The sequence below is a fragment of the Rhinopithecus roxellana genome, chromosome 20 (genome assembly GCF_007565055.1).
Source record: "Rhinopithecus roxellana isolate Shanxi Qingling chromosome 20, ASM756505v1, whole genome shotgun sequence".
Taxonomy (NCBI): domain Eukaryota; kingdom Metazoa; phylum Chordata; class Mammalia; order Primates; family Cercopithecidae; genus Rhinopithecus; species Rhinopithecus roxellana.
In genome coordinates this window covers 26,842,423-26,866,078 of record NC_044568.1, presented here as the reverse complement: position 1 = coordinate 26,866,078, position 23,656 = coordinate 26,842,423, and the positions used below count along the sequence as shown (strand labels likewise).

General features: G+C 37.4%; 1 protein-coding gene across 8 annotated transcripts in view; it reads left to right on the top strand.

Annotated features, from left to right (window-relative positions):
• CYLD (CYLD lysine 63 deubiquitinase) overlaps window positions 1-23,656 on the top strand; it is a 65,412-nt gene that overhangs the window by 15,711 nt on the left and 26,045 nt on the right. For 5 of the 8 annotated variants that reach the window (XM_030925435.1, XM_030925438.1, XM_030925436.1 and 2 more), the window contains one exon: window positions 22,902-22,910. The exons of the other annotated variants lie outside the window; for them this stretch is intronic. In XM_030925435.1, the coding sequence (XP_030781295.1) occupies window positions 22,902-22,910 (9 nt within the window). The remainder of the gene's footprint in view (window positions 1-22,901; window positions 22,911-23,656) is intronic. 8 annotated transcript variants of the gene reach the window in all.

Sequence of the window (23,656 nt, the reverse complement as noted above, 5' to 3'; positions counted from 1 at the left end):
CCCCCCTCCCCATGATAGGCCCCAGTGTGTGATGTTCCCCTTCCCGAGTCCAAGTGATGTCGTTGTTCAGTTCCCACCTATGAGTGAGAACATGCGGTGTTTGGTTTTCTGTTCTTGTGATAGTTTGCTAAGAATGATGGTTTCCAGCTGCATCCATGTCCCTACAAAGGACGCAAACTCATCCCTTTTTATGGCTGCATAATATTCCATGGTGTATATGTGCCACATTTTCTTAATCCAGTCTGTCACAGATGGACATTTGGGTTGATTCCAAGACTTTGCTATTGTGAATAGTGCCGCAACAAACATACGTGTGCATGTGTCTTTATAGCAGCATGATTTATAATCCTTTGGGTATATACCCAGTAGTGGGATGGCTGGGTCATATGGTACATCTAGTTCTAGATCCTTGAGGAATCGCCATACTGTTTTCCATAATGGTTGAATGAGTTTACAATCCCACCAACAGTGTAAAAGTGTTCCTATTTCTCCACATCCTCTCCAGCACCTGTTGTTCCCTGACTTTTTAATGATTGCCATTCTAACTGGTGTGAGATGGTATCTCATTGTGGTTTTGATTTGCATTTCTCTGATGGCGAGTGATGATGAGCATTTTTTCATGTGTCTGTTGGCTGTATGAATGTCTTCTTTTGAGAAATGTCTGTTCATATCCTTTGCCCACTTTTTGATGGGTTGTTTCTTTTTTTCTTGTATATTTGTTTGAGTTCTTTGTAGATTCTGGATATTAGCCCTTTGTCAGATGAGTAGATTGCAAAAATTTTCTCCCATTCTGTAGGTTGCCTGTTCACTCTGATGGTAGTTTCTTTTGCTGTGCAGAAGCTCTTTAGTTTAATTAGATCCCATTTGTCAATTTTGGCTTTTGCTGCCGTTGCTTTTGGTGTTTTAGACATGAAGTCCTTGCCCATGCCTATGTCCTGAATGGTACTACCTAGGTTTTCTTCTAGGGTTTTTATGGTATTAGGTCTAACATTTAAGTCTCTAATCCATCTTGAATTAATTTTCATATAAGGAGTAAGGAAAGGATCCAGTTTCAGCTTTCTACTTATGGCTAGCCAATTTTCCCAGCACCATTTATTAAATAGGGAATCCTTTCCCCATTTCTTGTTTCTCTCAGGTTTGTCAAAGATCAGATGGCTGTAGATGTGTGGTATTATTTCTGAGGACTCTGTTCTGTTCCATTGGTCTATATCTCTGTTTTGGTACCAGTACCATGCTGTTTTGGTTACTGTAGCCTTGTAGTATAGTTTGAAGTCAGGTAGCGTGACGCCTCCAGCTTTGTCCTTTTGACTTAGGATTGTCTTGGCAATGCGGGCTCTTTTTTGGTTCCATATGAACTTTAAAGCAGTTTTTTCCAATTCTGTGAAGAAACTCATTGGTAGCTTGATGGGGATGGCATTGAATCTATAAATAACCTTGGGCAGTATGGCCATTTTCACGATATTGCTTCTTCCTGTCCATGAGCATGGTATGTTCTTCCATTTGTTAGTGTCCTCTTTTATTTCACTGAGCAGTGGTTTGTAGTTCTCCTTGAAGAGGTCCTTTACATCCCTTGTAAGTTGGATTCCTAGGTATTTGATTCTCTTTGAAGCAATTGTGAATGGAAGTTCATTCCTGATTTGGCTCTCTGTTTGTCTGTTACTGGTGTATAAGAATGCTTGTGATTTTTGCACATTAATTTTGTATCCTGAGACTTTGCTGAAGTTGCTTATCAGCTTAAGGAGATTTTGGGCTGAGACAATGGGGTTTTCTAAATATACAATCATGTCATCTGCAAACAGGGACAATTTGACTTCTTCTTTTCCTAACTGGATACCCTTGATTTCTTTCTCTTGCCTGATTGCCCTAGCCAGAACTTCCAACACTGTGTTGAATAGGAGTGGTGAGAGAGGGCATCCCTGTCTTGTGCCAGTTTTCAAAGGGAATTTTTCCAGTTTTTGCCCATTCAGTATGATATTGGCTGTGGGTTTGTCATAAATAGCTCTTATTATTTTGAGGTACGTTCCATCAATACCGAATTTGTTGAGCGTTTTTAGCATGAAGGGCTGTTGAATTTTGTCAAAAGCCTTTTCTGCATCTATTGAGATAATCATGTGGTTCTTGTCTTTGGTTCTGTTTATATGCTGGATTATTTTATTGATTTGCGAATGTTGAACCAGCCTTGCATCCCAGGGATGAAGCCCACTTGATCATGGTGGATAAGCTTTTTGATGTGCTGCTGAATCCGGTTTGCCAGTATTTTATTGAGGATTTTTGCATCGATATTCATCAGGGATATTGGTCTAAAATTTTCTTTTTTTGTTGTGTCTCTGCCAGGCTTTGGTATCAGGATGATGTTGGCCTCATAAAATGAGTTAGGGAGGATTCCCACTTTTTCAATTGATTGGAATAGTTTCAGAAGGAATGGTACCAGCTCCTCTTTGTACCTCTGGTAGAATTCAGCTGTGAATCCATCTGGTCCTGGACTTTTTTTGGTGGGTAGGCTATTAATTATTACCTCAATTTCAGAGCCTGCTATTGGTCTCTTCAGGGCTTCAACTTCTTCCTGGTTTAGTTTTGGAAGAGTGTAAGTGTCCAGGAAATTATCCATTTCTTCTAGATTTTCTAGTTGATTTGCGTAGAGGTGTTTATAGTATTCTCTGATGGTAGTTTGTATTTCTGTGGGGTCCGTGGTGATATCCCCTTTATCATTTTTTATTGTGTCTATTTGATTCTTCTCTCTTTTCTTCTTTATTAGTCTTGCTAGCAGTCTGTCAATTTTGTTGATTTTTTTCAAAAAACCAACTCCTGGATTCATTGATTTTTTGGAGGGTTTTTTGTGTCTCTATCTCCTTCAGTTCTGCTCTAATCTTAGTTATTTCTTGCCTTCTGCTAGCTTTTGAATGTGTTTGCTCTTGCTTCTCCAGTTCTTTTAATTGTGATGTTAGAGTGTCAATTTTAGATCTTTCCAGCTTTCTCTTGTGAGCATTTAGTGCTATAAATTTCCCTCTACACACTGCTTTAAATGTGTCCCAGAGATTCTGGTATGTTGTATCTTTGTTCTCATTGGTTTCAAAGAACATCTTTATTTCTGCCTTCATTTCGTTATATACCCAGTAGTCATTCAGGAGCAGGTTGTTCAGTTTCCATGTAGTTGAGCGGTTTTGATTGAGTTTCTTAGTCCTGAGTTCTAGTTTGATTGCACTGTGGTCTGAGAGACAGTTTGTTATAATTTCTGTTCTTGTACATTTCTGAGGAGTGCTTTACTTCCAATTATGTGGTCAATTTTGGAATAAGTGCGATGTGGTGCTGAGAAGAATGTATATTCTGTTGATTTGGGGTGGAGAGTTCTATAGATGTCTATTAGGTCTGCTTGGTGCAGAGATGAGTTCAATTCCTGGATATCCTTGTTAACTTTCTGTCTCGTTGATCTGTCTAATGTTGACAGTGGAGTGTTGAAGTCTCCCATTATTATTGTATGGGAGTCTAAGTCTCTTTGTAAGTCTCTAAGGACTTGCTTTATGAATTTGGGTGCTCCTGTATTGGGTGCATATATATTTAGGATAGTTAGCTCTTCCTGTTGAATTGATCCCTTTACCATTATGTAATGGCCTTCTTTGTCTCTTTTGATCTTTGATGGTTTAAAGTCTATTTTATCAGAGACTAGGATTGCAACCCCTGCTTTTTTTTGTTCTCCATTTGCTTGGTAGATCTTCCTCCATCCCTTTATTTTGAGCCTATGTATGTCTCTGCATGTGGGATGGGTCTCTTGCATACAGCAGACTGATGGGTCTTGACTCTTTATCCAGTTTGCCAGTCTGTGTCTTTTAATTGGAGCATTTAGTCCATTAACATTTAAGGTTAATATTGTTATGTGTGAACTTGATCCTGCCATTATGATATTAACTGGTTATTTTGCTCGTTAGTTGATGCATTTTCTTCCTAGCCTCGATGGTCTTTACATTTTGGCATGTTTTTGCAATGGCTGGTACCGGTTGTTCCTTTCCATGTTTAGGGCTTCCTTCAGGGTCTCTTGTAAGGCAGGCCTGGTGGTGACAAAATCTCTAAGCATTTGCTTATCTGTAAAGGATTTTATTTCTCCTTCACTGATGAAACTTAGTTTGGCTGGATATGAAATTCTGGGTTTAAAATTCTTTTCTTTAAGAACGTTGAATATTGGCGAGAGGTCTGCTGTTAGTCTGATGGGCTTCCCTTTGTGGGTAACCCGACCTTTCTCTCTGGCTGCCCTTAAGATTTTTTCCTTCATTTCAACTTTGGTGAATCTGGCAATTATGTGTCTTGGAATTGCTCTTCTCGAGGAGTATCTTTGTGGTGTTCTCTGTATTTCCTGAATTTGAATGTTGGCCTGCCCTACTAGGTTGGGGAAGTTCTCCTGGATGATATCCTGAAGAGTGTTTTCCAACTTGGTTCCATTTTCCCCCTCACTTTCAGGCACCCCAATCAGACGTAGATTTGGTCTTTTTACATAATCCCATACTTCTTGCAGGCTTTGTTCATTTCTTTTTCTTCTTTTTTCTTTTGGTTTCTCTTCTCGCTTCATTTCATTCATTTGATCCTCAATCGCTGATACTCTTTCTTCCAGTTGATCGAGTCGGTTACTGAAGCTTGTGGATTTGTCACGTATTTCTCGTGTCATGGTTTTCATCTCTGTCATTTTATTTATGACCTTCTCTGCGTTAATTATTCTAGCTATCAATTCTTCCACTCTTCTTTCAAGATTTTTAGTTTCTTTGCGCTGGGTACGTAATTCCTCCTTTAGCTCTGAGAAGTTTGATGGACTGAAGCCTTCTTCTCTCATCTCATCAAAGTCATTCTCTGACCAGCTTTGATCTGTTGCTGGCGATGAGCTGCGCTCCTTTGCAGGGGGAGATGCACTCTTATTTCTTGAATTTCCAGCTTTTCTGCCCTGCTTCTTCCCCATCTTCGTGGTTTTATCTGCCTCTGGTCTTTGATGATGGTGACGTACTGATGGGGTTTTGGTATAGGTGTTCTTCCTGTTTGATAGTTTTCCTTCTAATAGTCAGGACCCTCAGCTGTAGGTCTGTTGGAGATTGCTTGAGGTCCACTCCAGACCCTGTTTGCCTGGGTATCAGCAGCAGAGGTTGCAGAGATAGAATATTGCTGAACAGCGAGTGTACCTGTCTGATTCTTACTTTGGAAGCTTCCTCTCAGGGGTGTACTCCACCCTGTGAGGTGTAGGGTGTCAGACTGCCCCTAGTGGGGGATGTCTCCCAGTTAGGCTACTCAGGGGTCAGGGACCCACTTGAGCAGGCAGTCTGTCCGTTCTCAGATCTCAACCTCCGTGTTGGGAGATCCACTGCTCTCTTCAAAGCTGTCAGACAGAGTCGTTCGCGTCTGCACAGTCCTCTGCTGCTTCCCCTTTTGTTGTTTAGCTGTGCCCTGTCCCCAGAGGTGGAGTCTACAGAGACAGGCAGGTTTCCTTGAGCTGCTGTGAGCTCCACCCAGTTCAAGCTTCCCAGCGGCTTTGTTTACCTACTTAAGCCTCAGCAATGGCGGGCGCCCCTCCCCCAGCCTTGCTGCTGCCGTTTCGGTTAGATCACAGACTGCTGTGCTAGCAATGAGGGAGGCTCCGTGGCCGTGGGACCCTCCCGGCCAGGTGTGGGTATAATCTCCTGGTGTGCCCTTTTGCTTAAAGCACAGTATTGGGGTGGGAATTACCCGATTTTCCAGGTGTTGTGTGTCTCAGTTCCCCTGGCTAGGAAAAGGGATTCCCTTCCCCCTTGCGCTTCCCAGGTGAGGCAATGCCTCGCCCTGCTTCAGCTCTTGCTGGTCGGGCTGCAGCAGCTGACCAGCACCAATTGTCCGTCACTCCCCAGTGAGATGACCCCAGTACCTCAGTTGAAAATGCAGAAATCACCGGTCTTCTGTGTCGCTCGCACTGGGAGTTGGAGACTGGAGCTGTTCCTATTTGGCCATCTTGCTCTGCCCCGATTTTTCAATTTTATATAGGGTAGTTCTGATGAACCTTCTAATAAGGTGACATATGAGCTCTTGACATGAAGGAAGTTTGGGAGTGACCATGTGGATTCCAAGGGAGAGCCCAAGGCCACAGCCAGCATGGCCAGTTTGAGCAACATGAAGAGTTGACTGTGGTAGCAGCAGATGGAGTGAGGGAGAAAGTGGTAGGAGCCGCAGTGGGAGCTGGAACAGGTAGTGCTAAGTGGGCTGTTGTGTGGATTCTTGGCTTTCACAGTGACAGAGGTGGGGAGCTATAGGTGGGTTTTGAACAAAGGACAACTCACCCTAATTTGCATTTAAAAATGATCTCTCCGGCTGCCTGTTGAGAGTAAACTAGACAGAGGACAGAAACAGGGAGACCAGGAAGGAGACTGTTGTAGTTATCCATGTGGGAGACGGTGGTGGCTGGGATTGGGGTGGTATGAAGAGGATGGTGAGAAGTGAAGGATTTTGGATATAATGTAAAGCGACCAGTTTGGCCAACATGGCGAAACCCCCGTCTCTACTCAAAATACAAAAATTAGCCAGGCGTGGTGGCGTGCACCTGTAGTGCCAGCTACTCAGGAGGCTGACGCAGGAGAATCGCTTGAACCTGGGAGGTGGAAGTCGCAGTGTGCTGAGATCGTGCCATTGCACTCCAGCCTGGGTGACAGAGCGAGACTCCATCTCAAAAAAGAAACTTTTTATTGTGGAACGTGTTTGCAAAAGTGTATATAACAACATATATTAAGAATAATAATGAACACTCATGAAACTGACCATCTAGGTTAAGAAACAGGATATTAGAAATACCTTAAAAACCACCTGCAATACATTGTCTTCATTATAATTGCAATCTCTCCCTAGGGTGACCACTATTCTGATTTTTGCTCATTAATTTTTTCCTTGCTTTTAATAACTTAATTTTATCTCTGTAACCAATATACTGTTTAGTTTAGCGTGCTTTTGAACTTAATGTAGTTAAAATCTTACTGATTTTTAAATTACTTGCATCATTTACTTAAAATGTATTTTGAGATTCTTTTGGGTATTAGTAGTTTGTTCACTCTCACTGCTTCATAGTATATTTCGTTGTGTGGCTATCCCAGTTTGGTGCCCATTGTAATATTCATGGACGCTTGGGTTTTGGGTTGTTTCCTCCTCCTTTTCAACACTTGGTACTGATTAAAATTTTTGTCAGTCTGACAGCTGAGAAATGGTGGTTTAAAAGTTTGTAGTTCCCAGATTACAAGTAGGATCGAACAGCCTTTTGTATGTTTATACAACATTTGTGTCTTCTATTAAACACGTATTTTTTGCCTGTTTTTCTGTTGAGGTGCTCATTTATTGATTATTGAGTCCTCTGTTTTGAGAATTTTAATAAAACATCTTTTAACATTTTGTTATGACATTTTAAACAGAAAAACTGAAAATTGTATATTGTATAAGCATCCTTATGCATATCATCTAGATCCTACAATCAACATCTTACTTGCTTTATATGTATCTGTCCACCTCTCTATTCACATACTAATCCATCATGTTTTCTTGTGCATTTCCCATTAAGTTGCAGACACCAGTTCACTTCCTCCTAAATACTTCAGCGTGCGTCTAATTAACTAGAGATAAGTATTTAGGGTTTTCTTTTTCATTTCAGATAGAAGTCACATATATAATGACCATATGGATTTATTTGGGTTTTAACTAACACATATATACCCTTGAATTAGAAACCTCTATCAAATTATTAAAACAATTTAAATAAGAAATCATTCATATATCTCAAATCAAAATTTAAAAGTACAGTAAAATATCTCATTTCCATTTTTATCCCCTCTGCCTCAGTTGCCTGCTTACTCCATCCTTTGTTTCTCACTAGTCACAGTTTTTATGAATTTCTTATATATCTTTTGTGTTTCTTTATACAATATAAATATTCTTATTTCCCATTCCCTTTTAATTCAAGGAGTGTACTAGATGCGCTCTTCTGCCGTTTGCTTTATTCTCTTAATTTTATATGTTAGAGCTCTTTGTATACATGCAAACAGAGGTTCTTGTTTTTTATAGTGTATAATTTTCCATTGTATGGAAAAAAAATTCCATAATGTATTTAACCAGTTTCCTATCAATGGATATTTGGGTTGTTTCTGATTTTTTGATATTCCACACAATGTTACTGCAACCTGTTCGTATCTGTTTCCCACATGTGCTAGCATATCTGGAGGATATATTCCCAGAAGTGGAGTTGTTTGATGAAAGGGTGTATGCATTGGTATTTTTCTAGATATTGTTAATTGCCTTCAGTCGTGGATATAACAATTTGTGTTCCTGCCAGTAGCATACAAGGGTAACTTATAGCTTTCCCATGAGAGTGTGTTACTAACTTTTTTTCCAATCTGATAGATAAAAAATATATTTCAGTGTATATAATACATTTGCAAATAGAAATTTGCATTTCTCTGATGAGTGATGTTGAACATTTTTGCATATGATTAAGGGCAATTTTTCTTTCTGTGAACTGTTTGCATCTGTTGCCTATTTTTAAATTGGGTTAGGTTATTGGTCTTTTTTCTCACTGATTTCTTCATGTGTTAGGGTGGCAAACTCTTTTGTGATGCAAGGTGCAAATGTTGCCCACTCCTCCACCCTCATTTGTCTTTTTTTAAAATTGCTTATTTATCTGGTCACCCTCATTCGTTTTTATTGTGGTAAAATATACATAACAAGATGTACCATTTTAACAATTTTTAAGTGTATAGTTCAGTGGCATTACGTATGTTTACAATTGTGCAACCATCACCACTATTTCCACTATCCCACTTTTTCACTATCCCAAATAGAAACTCTATACTTATCAAGAGATACCTGCTGGTTCCTGTCTCCCTCCAGCCTCTGGTCATCTCTGTTCTCTGCTCTCTGTCCTTATGACTTTGCCTACTCTGGGTATCTCGTATTAGTGGTATCATACATTTGTCCTTTGTATCTGGTGCATTTCGTCTTTTGACTTTGGTGCTTTTTGCCATGTAGGATTTATAAAATTTTTATGCTGTTGTATTCTTTTTGTTTTAATAGATTCTAGATTTTGAGTTACTCTAAGGTTATAAAGGAATTTCCCTGTGTTTTCTTCTAATACTCTGTGGTTTTAGTACATATCTCTAGCTCTATATCTATCTATCTATCTGTCTGTCTGTCTGTCTGTCTGTATGTCTATCTATCTATATTTTTGACCCATTTCTGTTTTATGTGGTATATGATGTGAAATACAAATCCAATTTAGTTTTTATGTTTGCCCACAGGTAGAAGATACTCTGTTGTCTTAGTATCATTTATTAAAAAGTCCATCTTTACTGGTTTGAGAGGCCATTTTCATCATACTAAATTTCTGTGTGTAGTTTGGTATATTTCTGGACTTTCTGTTGTAGCTCCCCACGTTTCAATACCACATTGTTCTTAATGATACTTTAAAAATTGTATATATTCGTGGGGTACAGGTGTAATTGTGCTACACTGCTATATTGCGCTGTGGTGAGGTCAGGGCCTTCAGCACATCCATCACTGGAGCAATGCACGTTGTACCCGCCAAGCAACTTCCCATCATCCACACCCCGCCACTTGCCAAGTCCCCTTTGTTCATCTTCCCACACTCTGCTTCCACGTGTGATTCTTTATAATGTGTTTTAATATTATTAACAGTAGGCTCCTCTCACTATTCTTTTGAATTTTCCTGTTCTATACTGTTTTCAAAATAGTTGTCTTCTTGATAGTTTTACATTTTTACATTTAAGTGTGTTATTCACTTGGATTTGGTTTTATACAGGATATGAAATATGGGTACAGATACCCAGTTTGACCTTCCATGCTTGCTGTGTATAAGTCAAATTTCCAGATGTATACGTGTGGCTCATTCTGAGCCCTGTTATTTCCCTACACTAAAGTCTATCCATAGCTTTAGAAGTCTTGGTAGCTGTGAGAGTACATTTCCATTGTTTGTTTTCTTAATGAGTGTCTTGGCTATTGTTAGCCTTTGGGCTTCATTGTAAGTTTAACTATCAGCTTCTCAAATACTATAAGAGAGTTCTATTAGGATTTTGGAATTGAAATTAATCTGTAGAACAATTGGAGGAGAATTGACATTTCTATGATATTAAAACTTCTAATACATGAACATTGTATATTCTTTCATTTATTTAATTTCCTTTTAGTAAAATTTTATAATTTTCTCCATGGAGAGCTTAAATGCATTTTGATGCATTATAAAGCATATTTTCTAATAGTGTCATGCTGATGTAAAAATACAATTGATTCTTTTCTTTAGAAAACAGCTTTACTGAGATTTAGTTTATAATTCACTCAGTGTTCAAATCTGCATTTTAGTGCATTTACAGACATGTGCAATTGTCAAGATAATTTTAGAACATTTTCATCACCTCAAAAAGAAATGCTGTACCCCTTAGTGATCACCCCCCAAAACCCTTCATCCTTGTTAGTCCTAAGCAACTACCAGTCTACTTCTGTCTCTGTATGTTTGCCTTTTCTGGACATTTCATTTAAATGGAATCACATTATATGTGGTCTTTTGTGACTGACTTTTTTCACTTAGCATGATGTTTTCAAGGTTCCTCCATGTTGTAGCTTGTGTCAGAATTTCCTTCCTTCTTAAGGCACAATGATAATCCATTGTATGGATACCTCACAAGTTGTTTATTCACCAGTAGATAGATATTTAGTTTTTTTTTTTCACCTTTTGGCTAAAATGAATAATGCTGCTACAAACATGCATGTACAAGTTGTTGTGTGGACATATGCTTTTGTTTCTCTTGGGTTTATATCTAGGAGTGGAATTGCTGGGTCATATGATAACTCTATGTTTAATCATTTGTGGAACTGCCAGACTATTTCCCAAAGCAGCCACACCATTTTACATTCCTACTAGCAGTGTATCAGGGGTTTGATTTCTTCATGTCCTTGTCAATACCTGTTATTATCTGACTTTTTGATTTCCATCCTAGTGGGAATGAAGTCAATTTCAATTGACTTTCGTGTACTGATTTTTCTTACAAACAGTCTTACTAAAATTTCTTATTCACAATCTGTGGAGTACTTGTAAAATACTCAGTCATTATAGTTTGCACATAATAACAGTTTTGCCTCTTCTTCTGAGTTCTTATCTTTTATTTTTAAAGATGGTTTCTTACTGTCCTAGCTAGGATCTCTAAATACAATATTGAATAGAAGTAGTGATGGAAGGCATCTTGGCCTTTTTTTCTGATCTTAAAGAAAATGCTTGCAACATTTCATTATTAAATGTGATGTTTGCTATAGAGTTTTATTGTTGTATCTGTCATTTATCAGGTTAGGGAAGTTACCTACAGTTCCTAGTTTTCTAACAGTTTTATCATGAATTGATGTTGAATATTATCAAACCCTTTTTCTCTATTGAGATAATCCTGTATTCTTTTAATGTGCTAATTTTCTTATATTGAATCAACCTTACATCCTGATGTAAACCCAACCTCCTCATGATTCATACTTTGCTTGGTCCAGTTTGCTAGTATTTGCATGCTGTTTTTAAAATCTCTGTTTATAAGAGATATTCGCCTTTACTTTTTCCCTCTTAGCTGTCCTTGTCTGGTTTTGGAATCAAAGTCATGCTTGTCTCATAAAGTACCTGGGAAAGGTTTCTTTTATTTTGTTCTTTGAAAGAGTTTGTGTAAAATTAGAATTACCTCTTCCTTGACTATTTGGCAAGCTTCTTTTTGTGGCAATGTTTAGCTCCTGATGAAATATCCTTTAACATTTCTATTTGTTTTTGATTGTCTTTTGTAAGTTTTGTTTTTTATGAATGTATCCATTTAATTTGTTTTCAAAGCTTTGGGCATCATGTTCTTTATAAAAGCCTCTAATTTTCTGTTCAGCCTCAGCAGCACCTGCACTTGTGTTCCTATTTTCATCCAAAATGTTAATCATTTGTGCTTTCTCACATTCTTCACCAATCTTACCGTGATTTCTGACTTTCATTTTTCCAAAGGACCAACTTTTGGCTTTCTTAATTCTTTCTAGATATACTTGTTATTGTTTAAAATATGCTATTATTTTTTACTGTGTAACTAGTGCATTTTTTAGGTCTAAGCCTGTAGTTCTCAGCCTGGGATGCTTTTGTCTCCTGGGGACATTTGGCAGTGTCTGGAGATCTTTGATTGCCACATCTGAGGTGAGAGTACTACTGGCCTCTAATGGGTGGAGGCCAGAGATGCTGCTAAACTTCCTACAGTGCACAGGGCAGCCCTGCACAACACAGAATTATCTGGTTCAGAACCTCAGTAGAACTGAGCTTCAGACACTCTGTCCTAAGCAAATTCTAGGAGTTATGCTTATTTTATAATGTTAACTTGCTGAATAGCTATGGGGGAATCACTTGTGAAATAAATTTTCTGTGATTATTTTTGTATTCTTGCAGGGGTAACCAATTCTGTGCCAATATTGTTTTTCCCAAAGTAACATGGCTAAATGTAATTTCACTTGTCTTATGAAATCAAATACAGGCATACCTAATTTTATAGTGCTTTTATTGTGCTTCACAGATACGTGTTTTTTATTAATTGAAGGTTTGTGGCAATCCTGCTTTGGGCAAGTCTGTCAGTGCCATTTTTCCAATAGCATGTGCACACTTTGTGTCTCTGTGTCACATTTTGATAATTCCTGCAATATTTCAAACTTTTTCATTATTATTATATCTGTTATGGTGATCTGTAATCAGTGATCTTCGATGTGATAATTGAAATTGTTTTAGGGCACCACAAACCACACCCATATAAGATGGCAAACTCCACTGATAAATGTTGTATATGTTCTGACTGCTCCACTGACCAGTAGGGCCTCTGTCTCTCTCACTCCTGGGCCTCCCTATTTCCTGATACACAAAAATATTAAAATTAGGCCAAGTCATAATCCTATGATGGCCTCTAAGTATTTCAGTGAAAGAGAGAGTTGCATATCTCTCACTTTAAATCAAAAGCTAGAAATGATTAAGCTTAGTGAGGAAGGTGTGTTGAAAGCTGAGAGAGACTGAAAACTAGGCCTCTTGTGCCAAAGTTAGCTAAGTTGTGAATGCAAAGGAAAATTTCCTGAAGGAAATTAAAAGTGCTGCTTTAGTGAACACATGAATGATAAAAAAGCAAAACAGCCTTATTGCTGATATGGAGAAAGGTTTAGTTATCTGGATAGAAGATCAAACCAGCACATTCCCTTAAGCCAAAGCCAAAGCCTAATCCAGAGCAAGGCCCTGACTCTCTTCAATTCTGTAAAGGCTGAGAGAGGTAAGAAAGCTGTAGAAGAAAAGTTGGAAGCTTGCACAGGTTGGTTCATAAACTTTAAGGAAAGATGTCATCACCATAACATAAAAGTGCAAGGTGAAGCAGCAAGTGCTGATATAGAAACTGCTGCAAGTTATCAGAAGATCTAGCTAAGTTAATTGATGAAAGTGGCTACATTAAACAAAAGATTTTCAGTGTAGGCAAAACAGCCTTCTGTTGGAAGAAGACACCATCTAAGACTTTCATAGCTGAGAGGAGTAGTCAATGCCTGGCTTTGAAGCTTCAAAGGATAGGCTGACTCTTTTGTTAGGGGTTAATGCAGTTGGTGACTTTAAGTTGAAGCCAGGATTCTGAAAATCCCAAAGCCCTTAAGAATTATGTTAAATGTACTCTGCCTGTGCTCTATAAATGGAACAACAAAGCCTGGATGACAACACGTCTGTTTACAGCATGCTTAACGAATATTTTAAGTCTACTGTTGAGATCTACTGCTCAGAAAAAGGATTCCTTTCAAAATATTACTGTTCATTGATCGTGCACCTGGTCACTCAAGAGCTTTGATGGAGATGCACAAGGAGATTAATGTTATTTTCATGCCTGCTAGCACAATATCCGTTCTGCAGCATATGGACCAAGCAGTAATTTCTATTTGCAAGTTTTATTTAAGAAATACATTTTGTAAGGCTGCCATAGATCATAATTCCTCTGATAGACTGGGCAAAGTCAATTGAAAACTATCTGAAAAGGATTCACCATTCTAGATGCCATTAGGAACATCCATGATTCATGGGAGGAGGTCAAAATATCAACATTAACAGGAGTTTGGGAGAAGTTGATTCTAACCCTCATGGATGACTTTGAGGGGTTGAAGACTTCACTGGAAAAAGTAACTGTAGATGTGGTGGAAATAGCAAAAGAACTAGAACTAGAGGTGGAGCCTGAAAATGTACTTGACTGAATTGCTGCAGTCTCATGATAAAACTTGAGCGGATGAGGAAAGGAAAAGTGATTCATTGAGATGACATCAACTCCTGGTGAGGATACTGTGAGCGTTGTTGAGATGACAACAAAGGATTTAGAATATTCCATAAACTTAGTAAAGAAGCAGCAGGACTTGGGAGAGGATTGACTCCAGTTTTGAAAGAACTTCTATTGTGAGTAAAATGCTATCAAACAGTATCACATGCTACAGAAAAATCTTTTATGAAAGAAAGAGCCAACTTCATTGTTGTCTTGTTTTAGGAAATTGCCACAGTCACTCCAACCTTCAGCAACCGTCACTGTGATCAGTCAGCAGCCATCCACACTGAGGCAAGAGCCTCTACCAGCAAAAAGACTATGACTCCTTGAAGGCTCAGATAATCATTAACATTTTTTAGCAATGAAATATTTTAAAAATTAAGGTATATACATTATTTTTAATAACATGATGGTATTGCACATGTAATGGACTACAGTATAGTGTAAACATAACTTTCATATGCACTGGGAAACCAAAACATTTGTGTGACTTGCTTTATTGTAATATTTGCTTTATTGTGGTGGTCTGGAACAGAACCTGCAATATCTCCGGGATATGCCTGTGTGGGTTTGTGGGTTTCAATTTTTCTTTTTTTAAATTCCAAAGGGTACTTTTGAAAGCTCAAAAAAAAAAAAAAAAAAAAAAGCATTTTCGATTGACAGTAACCGTTCTCTTTACTTACCTTAATTGCATTTCTTTGAATTTTACCTTTTACAACTGAATGTAATTCATTATATTGAATGAGTTAGGAGACCAGGGAAATCATTGGTTTAGTATTATAATTTAAGATTGAGATACCTGAACTATGAAGTTGACTTATGTATAATTGATTGTTTTTCTCACTTGGCTGTAAAATAAATACTTGAAGTGCTTTCTCCCACACACACACTCTAGAGCTGTATTTCCTTCTGTATATTTTTTCCACATCTCAATTTGGTTTGAAATGTAAATTATCTTGGGTTCTACAGTGGCATTAAAAAAGAAAAGCAAAGAAAAAAACCACCCTTTCTGTTTTTCCTGGAATATAACCTGACAAAGAATTCTTCATTACTAGTATTTATCTTAAAAACATTTACAGTTTTGTTTTATTAAAATATTGGTGGAGGATTAAAATAATAAAAATTACTTACATGAATATCTTGGGCGTCACTTGTCAGGCACACTTTGATCTTCTAAATCAGTAGTCATCATTGTCATTATTGCTGGCTCAGAGCAGTGAAGAGAAAGGAAAAGAATGGTATTTTTTTTTTTCTTTTAAAGCTTGATTTTCATAAACCCTCAATAGGAGATAATTAAGAATGATACCAGCTTTTATAACATAATACATAAATTACACTTATTTGTCAACAAAATAAAGCTTGCAAATCGACTTTAAAAACTAAAGTTGTTTAAATGAAAATTAATTTAGTTTATTTAAATGAGTCTTTGTCTGCCTTTCATGTCATCATTAGGACTCTTTTCTTGAGGGGAAAAAAACAGTGAAAGTGTCTCCTTTAGTTCCTTAGTTTCTTTTTCTTGCCCAATTGCCTTCATTTGTAAGACAAAATTAATATTTCCAGCCTTTAAAAAAGAAAAAAGATTCTTTTTGGAGCAGTTGAACAGCTGGGAAGCTTGGGAAAGAATTCTTTCTAGTCAATTGCTTGTAATAGTTGGCTTCTGAAGGATACCTTTGATTAAAAGATGCAGGAATCTTAAACCTGTTATAAAACTGTTTCTCTCTTATATTTCTCTTCTAAATGGTTAAAAACACTGCTAACATATCTAATTTGACATTATGTTCAGGTTCTTGAAGTTGTTATGATGAAGCATATCAATTAGCACCACCCCAAAATTATACATTTCTGCTTTTCTAGTTCAACCTGTGTCTTTTGTTCTAGTTGTGGGGATTGGGAGTATAATGCTATTTTTTTTGATGATCTCTACAATCAAGATAGTGAACATATCCATCACCCCAAAGTATGTCCCTTGGGATCCTTCCCTCTGCCTCTTCCTGTCCTCCCACCCCCTACATTCAGACAACCACTGGTCTTCTTTACATCAGTATACACTTGTTCACATTATAAAGGATTTTACAGAAATGGAATAAATCAGGATGCATTCTTTTTTGTCTGGCTTAGTTTCACTTGACATAATTATTTTTTATCCATCCATGTTGTCCTTTTTATTGCTGATATGGTTATACTAGTTTCTATATCCATTCACTTGTTGATGGACACTTGAGTTGTTTTCAGTTTTTGGCTATTATGAATAATGCTGCTATGAAAATTTGTGTACAAATCTTCATATGGACGTGTATGCCTTCATTTCACTTGGGTACCTACCTAGATGTGGAATGGCCGGTAATATCATAGGTGATTGTTAACTTAAATAAAACCTCCAATCCTTCCAAGCTGTGTTTCCAAAGTGGTTGCATTATTTGCATTCCCGGAAGCAGTATATGAGAGATATGATTCTTCCACATCTTTGCCAACACTTGGTGTGATCAGCTTTTAAAATTTTATTAACATCTAATTGTGGTTTTACTCTGCACTTCATTGGTGGCCAGTGATATCAAACAGCTTTCCATGTGCGTATTTGTCATCTATGTATCTTCTTTGGTTTAGTATCTGTGAAAGTCTTTGGCCAATTTTTAATTATTTCTTTGTGATTGGATTTTGAGAGTTATTTATACATTCTGAATACAAGCCCTTTTTCAGCTATATGATTTACAGCATTTCAGATTATTATAGATTCACATGCAGAGAGAGAGAGATCCTGTATGCCCTTTAGCCCATTTTCCCCAGTGGTAACATCTTGTAAAATAAGACGTGTGCAGCCAGAATGTTGACCCTGATACGATCAAAAGACAGAACATTCCCATCCCACAAAGATCTCTTATGTTGCCCTTTTATTGCCGCATGAATTCCCTCTTACTCCTGCCCCATCTTTAACCTCTGACAACCACTCATCTGCTCTCCATTTCTATAATTCAGTCATTTCAAGAATGTTATATAAATGGAGTTGTACAGTATGTAACTTTTTGAGACTGGCTCTTTTTTCACTGAGCATAATTCTCTGGAGATTTATCTATATTATTTTATATATCCATGGATTGTTCCTGTTTATTCCTGAGTAATATTCCATATTATGGATGTATCAGTTTGTTTAACTGTTTACCCATTGAAGGACGTCTGGTTTGTTTCCAGTTTTTGGCTATTATGAATAATGCTTTTATGAATATTTGTATGCAATTTCTTGAGTGCACATAAATCTTCATTTCTTGGACATAATTGTCCAAGTTCATACTCGCTGATATTTGCAAATTTAGTTTCGTAAGAAACCGCTAAACTGTTTTCCAGAGTGACTGTACTCTTTTACATTACCACTGGCAGTATATGGGTAATCTGGTTTCTCTGTATCCTTTCCAGCATTTGGTGTTGTCACTATTTTAATTTCATCCATTCAGAGAGATTTGTAGTTGTATCTCATCGTGATTTTGATTTGAGTTTACCTGATGGCTGCTGATGTTGAACATCGTTACGTGTGCTCACTGTCATCTGTATATATTCTTTTTCTTTTTTTGGGGGGATGGAGTCTTGCTCTGTCACCCAGGCTGGAGTGCAGTGGTGCGATCTCGGCTCACTGTAACCTCTGCTTCCTGGGTTCAAGTGATTCTTCTGCCTCAGCCTCCCAAGTAACTGGAATTACAGGTGTGCACCATCATACCCGGCTAATTTTTGTGTTTTTAATAGAGAGAGGGTTTCACCATGTTGGCCAGGCTGGTCTCAAACTCCTGACCTCAAGTGATCCACCCGCCTCGGCTTCCCAAAGTGCTGGGATTACAGGCATGAGCCACCATGCGCAGCCTTCATATATATTCTTGAGTGAAAGGTGTCCTCATCTCTTTTGCCCAGGTTTTCATTGGATCCTGTGCTTTTTTACGGTTGAGTTTTGAGAAGTCTTTATGTATCCTTGATACGAATTCTTTGTTTGATACATTTTATCTCCCAATGTGTAGTTGTCTTTTCATCCTCTTAATAGGGTCTTTCACAGAGTACAAGATTTTTATTTTTATGAAGTCAAGTTTATAAAGTTTTCCTTGTATGGATCAAGCTTTTGTGTCAAGTTCAACAACTTTTGTTTAGCTCTACATATGGAAGATTTTCTCCTAAGCTTTTGAAAATTGAAATGTAGTATGTTGTGCAACCCTTACCGCGCACTATCCAGTTCTAGAACATTTTCATGGGAACCCAGTACCCATTAAGCAGTTACTTCCCATTGTCTCTTACCCTGAGACCCTGACAACCACTGATCTGCTTTCTGTTTCTACAGACTTGCCTATTCTGGACATTTCACATAAATAGAATAAAAAATGTGTGGCTTTTGTGTCTGGCTTCTTCAATTAAGCATAATCTTTTCAGGGTTCATCCATGTGATAGCAAAATCAGTACTCCAACCTTCTTTATGGTTGAATAATATTCCAATAAATGGATCTGCCATATTTTGTTTATCCATTTTTCAGTCAATGGACATCAGTTTCTAGTTTTTGACTATATTAAAAATGCTGTGTGAACATTCATATACAAGTTATTCTGTGGACACCTGTTTTCAGTTCTATTGGGTACTGCCTAGGAGTGGAATTGCTGGGTCATATGGTGACCTTGTGTTTAGTCATTTGTGGAACTGCCAGATGATTTTCCGAAGGAGCTGCACCATTTACTTTTCCAGCCACAGTGTATGAGGGTTCTAATTTCTTTGCATCCTTGTTCTCTGTTTTCCAAAAAATTTCATAGATTTACTTTTTACATTTAAGTCTATAATCTATTTTGAGTTAGTTTTGTGTAAGGTGTGAGATGTAAGTAGAATTTCATTTTTTAAAAAATCTGTGGATATCTAATTGCTCCATCACTATTTGTTGAAAAGATTCTTTCTTCCATTGAATTATTTATCTGCTTTTGTCAAAATTCAGTTGGGTATATTTATGTGGGTCTATTTCATGGTTCTCCATTCTGTTCCATTGATCTGTGTGTCTGTCCTACTGCCCATACCACAGTCTCGATCACTGTGGCTAACTAGTAAGTCTTGCAATCTATTAAACTAATTCCTCCTACTTTATTCTTCTTTTCCAAAATTATTTTAGTTATTCTAGATCTTTTGCCTTTCCATATGCATTTTAGAATAATCTTGTGTACATCTATACAAAATCTTCTTGATATTTTGATAGGAATTGCATTAAACCTGTATATAACTTTGGGGAGAATTGATATCCTTTGGCTAGAGAGAGCAGAACTTTTGTTGGGGCCTTCTTTAGTCTGTGCCTGTTGATGTTTCCACGGTGCTGAGATTTTTAGCTCTAAGTATGAGATAAGAATGTAGTCAAGAAGAAAACCCAGAGGGAAATCTCCATGATGTTATTTCTTAAGTCTTGAGGTTCCTAGCTGGTCTACCTTCCCATCTCTACCTTTCAAAGTCTTCTTATATTTGTTTTATGTATTATGTCTAGAGATTTTAGTTGTACTTAGCAAGAGAAATAGGATGTACATCTACTTTATCTTTCCAGAAGTGGAAGTTGCACCTTCCTTTTTAACTTAACAATAGATATTAGAGATTATTTAATATTAGTATATAAATTGTATACTTAGTCTTTTGTTTGAATCATTGCATTATATTTCATTTTATGCACGTATCATAGTTTTTGAACCAGTCTCCTACTGATGAGCATTTAGGTTGTTTTCAATCTTTTGCTGTTATAAGCAGTGCTTCAGTGAATAACTTCGTATCTATGTATCAGTTAGCATGTGTGCCAGTGTAAAGTGATAACTTTCTAGGAGTAGAATTGCTAGGTCAAAGGCTATGTGCATTTTACATTTTGGTAGACAGTAATACGTGGCTTTTGTAGAGATGGCTTGTCAATCAGAGTCACCATGAATATTGCCTGTATAGGGAGAACTCCTGGTCCTATGAGACAGTTAGAGCTGGAGCCCTGAAGAAGGATAATTTGAAGCACCAGATCTATAGCATGCAACTTTTGGTGTTATCTGTATGGCACCTTCCAGCATTTCTTGAACAATTTTTCATATACTATTATGGAAAATATTTATTCTGATCAGGAACCCAACCTTTTAGAGATTTCTGAATAGTTGCTATTAGGATATTTCTAGTGTCGGGTTTAATAATACCTCATTCTACTCAAGTAAACTATATTTTCTTCACAAGATTTCTGTGGATATTAAATTCTCATTTGAGTCTGAATTATGCTCTTGTGGCTGCTGATGTTAAGCAGCACGTTAATTAAACAATTTCTCTTAATTTACTGGGTCATTCAAATTCATAGACATTTCATTTGATTTGAACAGTAACTTGTTCACTAGTTTATTGTTATGATTTCCAGCTCAAGATTCTCCAAAGGATTTTTCTTTTTCTGGTTAACTCAACAAGTGATGGATAAGCTGTGAATTTTATCATTTAAATGCAGTCTTGCTGTGTATATATAATGGATGCTTTAGGTTTGGTTTCTTTTGCTGAACACAATGTCCATGTTGCCCTGTTTATCAGTCGTTTATTCCTTTTTTATTGCTGTGTAGTATTCCATTGTATGAATAGACCATAATTTGTTTCTCTATTCTTCTGCAGAATAGCTTGTTTTCAGTTTTTGATTATAATGAATAGGGCTGCTCTGTACATTTTTACACATGCTGTTTGGTGGACTTATCTTCTATATCTTTTAATATCTTTAATCAGGATTGTTTTAATCACACAAAATTGCCAGCTGAATTTCTTTCTTTTTTTTTTTTTTTTTTGAGACGGAGTCTCGCTCTGTCACCCAGGCTGGAGTGCAGTGGCCGGATCTCAGCTCACTGCTAGCTCCGTCTCCCAGGTTTACGCCATTCTCCTGCCTCAGCCTCCTGAGTAGCTGTGACTACAGGCGCCCGCTACGTCGCCCGGCTAGTTTTTTGTATTTTTTAGTAGAGACGGGGTTTCACCGGGTTAGCCAGGATGGTCTCGATCTCCTGACCTTGTGATCCGCCCGTCTCAGCCTCCCAAAGTGCTGGGATTACAGGCTTGAGCCACTGCGCCCGGCCTGAATTTATTTCTTACCTTGTTTTTCATCCCATATTTATCTTTTCCTGAGTTGGTAATCACTTATAATTCATTTAAGTTTGAAAGCTTTGCTTTGACCCAAGTAGTTTTGGGCCATGAACACAGTTGTGACAAAGGAACAAGAAATATTTGGTGTGTAATTGCTGGAGGGCAATTAGAGGTGGTTTGTGCCCCTTTGTCTGTATAGAATTCTGATGGAATGTCCACTTCTTCAGAGCTGATATTTGACGACTCTCAGACAGCCTTTGGCAGAAGGTAGCCACAGTTTCCAACTCCAGTGCCCTCCTGCTCACATTCCTAATCTTTGGAGCTCCTCCCTAGTGTCACCTGCAGAACTGTCACCACTGGCCATCCAGTTGGTCCTCCGGTCCTGCCAGGCTGCCTTCAAAGCCTAACAAAGGGAAGAGCACTTGCTGCATTTGTTATAATGGTTACTAACTACATAATGGATCTATATCGTGGTATACATGTGAACATACTTAAAAAATGTTATATGCAGTTAATTACAGTTAATAGTGGGAGTTGTTTTCCTTTAGTAAATTTACATGCTATAATTTGGGAACTCTTCTCAGTGACTAAGATTTTCCTTCTGAAGTAGCTGTCATGGGTACTATTTAAAGATATCTGAATGACAGCATCATAAAAGAACAGTAGTCTCCTCTTTCATCAAGGGATACTTCCAAGACCCCCAGTGGATACCTGAGACTATGGATAGTACTGAACCCTACATATACTGTGTTTTTCCTCTACATTCATGCCTCTGATAAAGTTTAATTTGTATAGTAGGCACAATAAGATATTAAAAACAGTAATTAATCTGAAAAGAGACAATAATAATCATGTGGCAACATCATTACTCTTATACTTCAGAACTATTATTAAGTAAAATAAGGGTGACTTGAACGTAAGCACTGTGATACTGCAGTAGTTGATCTGATGACTGAGGTGGCTACCAAGTGACTACGAAGGCAGGGAGTAGACACAGCGTGGAGATGCTGGACAGGGGGATGGGTCGTGTCCAGGGGTTATAGATTAGGATGGTGCAAGATTTTGTTATAATACTCAGAACGGTATGCAACTTAAAACTTACGAATTGTCTATTTCTGCAATTTTTCGTTTAATATTTTTGGACAGTGGTTGACTGTGGGTAACTGATACCATCAAAGGTAAAAGTGTGGATAAGTGGGGACCACGGTATTAGTACGTAGCTTTTCTCTTCTTATATCATTTGATGGAAATCATGGTTAACTGGTATAATTTTTTAATTAAAATATTTTCATATTCTATTGGATCGTATTATGAGATGTTTAAGATATAGTTTAGTAATACATCCCCCTTCTCCTTCAACCATGGAAAAAGTTACCAAGTATTTACATATAATTCATTTAGTATGATTTCCTCTTTTTTTTAAGAAAAGTCTTTTCCTTGTGTTTAAAATGTAAAAATTTTCCTATTTCTTTCTTTCTGTCCTCAAATCCACTGTGGGTGATACCGTTTTTGCTGACACACAGCTTTATCAGGTATGACTCCTAAGTGTCGTGTTGGACTCCACGGATGTGTTGTTGAATTTTTCAAAGGAAGAACTTTCCACACTGCCTCTTCTACATTGTCTTCATCAGTATTTAGGTGTATTTTATGATCATTGCTGGGCTTTAAGGTCTAGAGTGGTCTTTGTATTCAAAACAAGTTTACCACACTTATTATGTTTCAGAAATAATTGTGAGTGTTTTTTCACGTATATTATTGCTATGTCTCTGGCTTTCTGTATTTTTAATCTGTGTGTAATTCTCTATGTTTTCCTCTTGTATATGTATAAGTGTTTGTATACACAACTGTGTTATTCTTAACATATATGTTTTTAAAAGCAGATATATGTTCTTAACCAGAACTTTCCTAACGATGACACATATTCCTAACCAGGCTTTTTTCAAACTGTGTTCATGAAATATATTAATCTAAGATGCTAAGCAAAGTGGCATAAAAATTTTTATCAGTAAGTTTATTTTGTTTCTCCCTGAGCAATTCACAATGCGCATTAGCATATTAAAGGTTCTGGTTCCATGCAGTAAAGAAATTATTTATCTTTGTTTATCTCAGCATCTTCAAGAAATATTTGAGTTCGAAACACTTTATAATACACAGGGGTGTTCTAGGCCTGCTGATTTGGGAAATGCTGTAAAAAAACTGAGTAAGATTTTCTTTGTTGTGTTTTAAGAGATCAAATAAAATTGACTACAAGCAATTAAATTTTCAAGAGCTTAAAGCA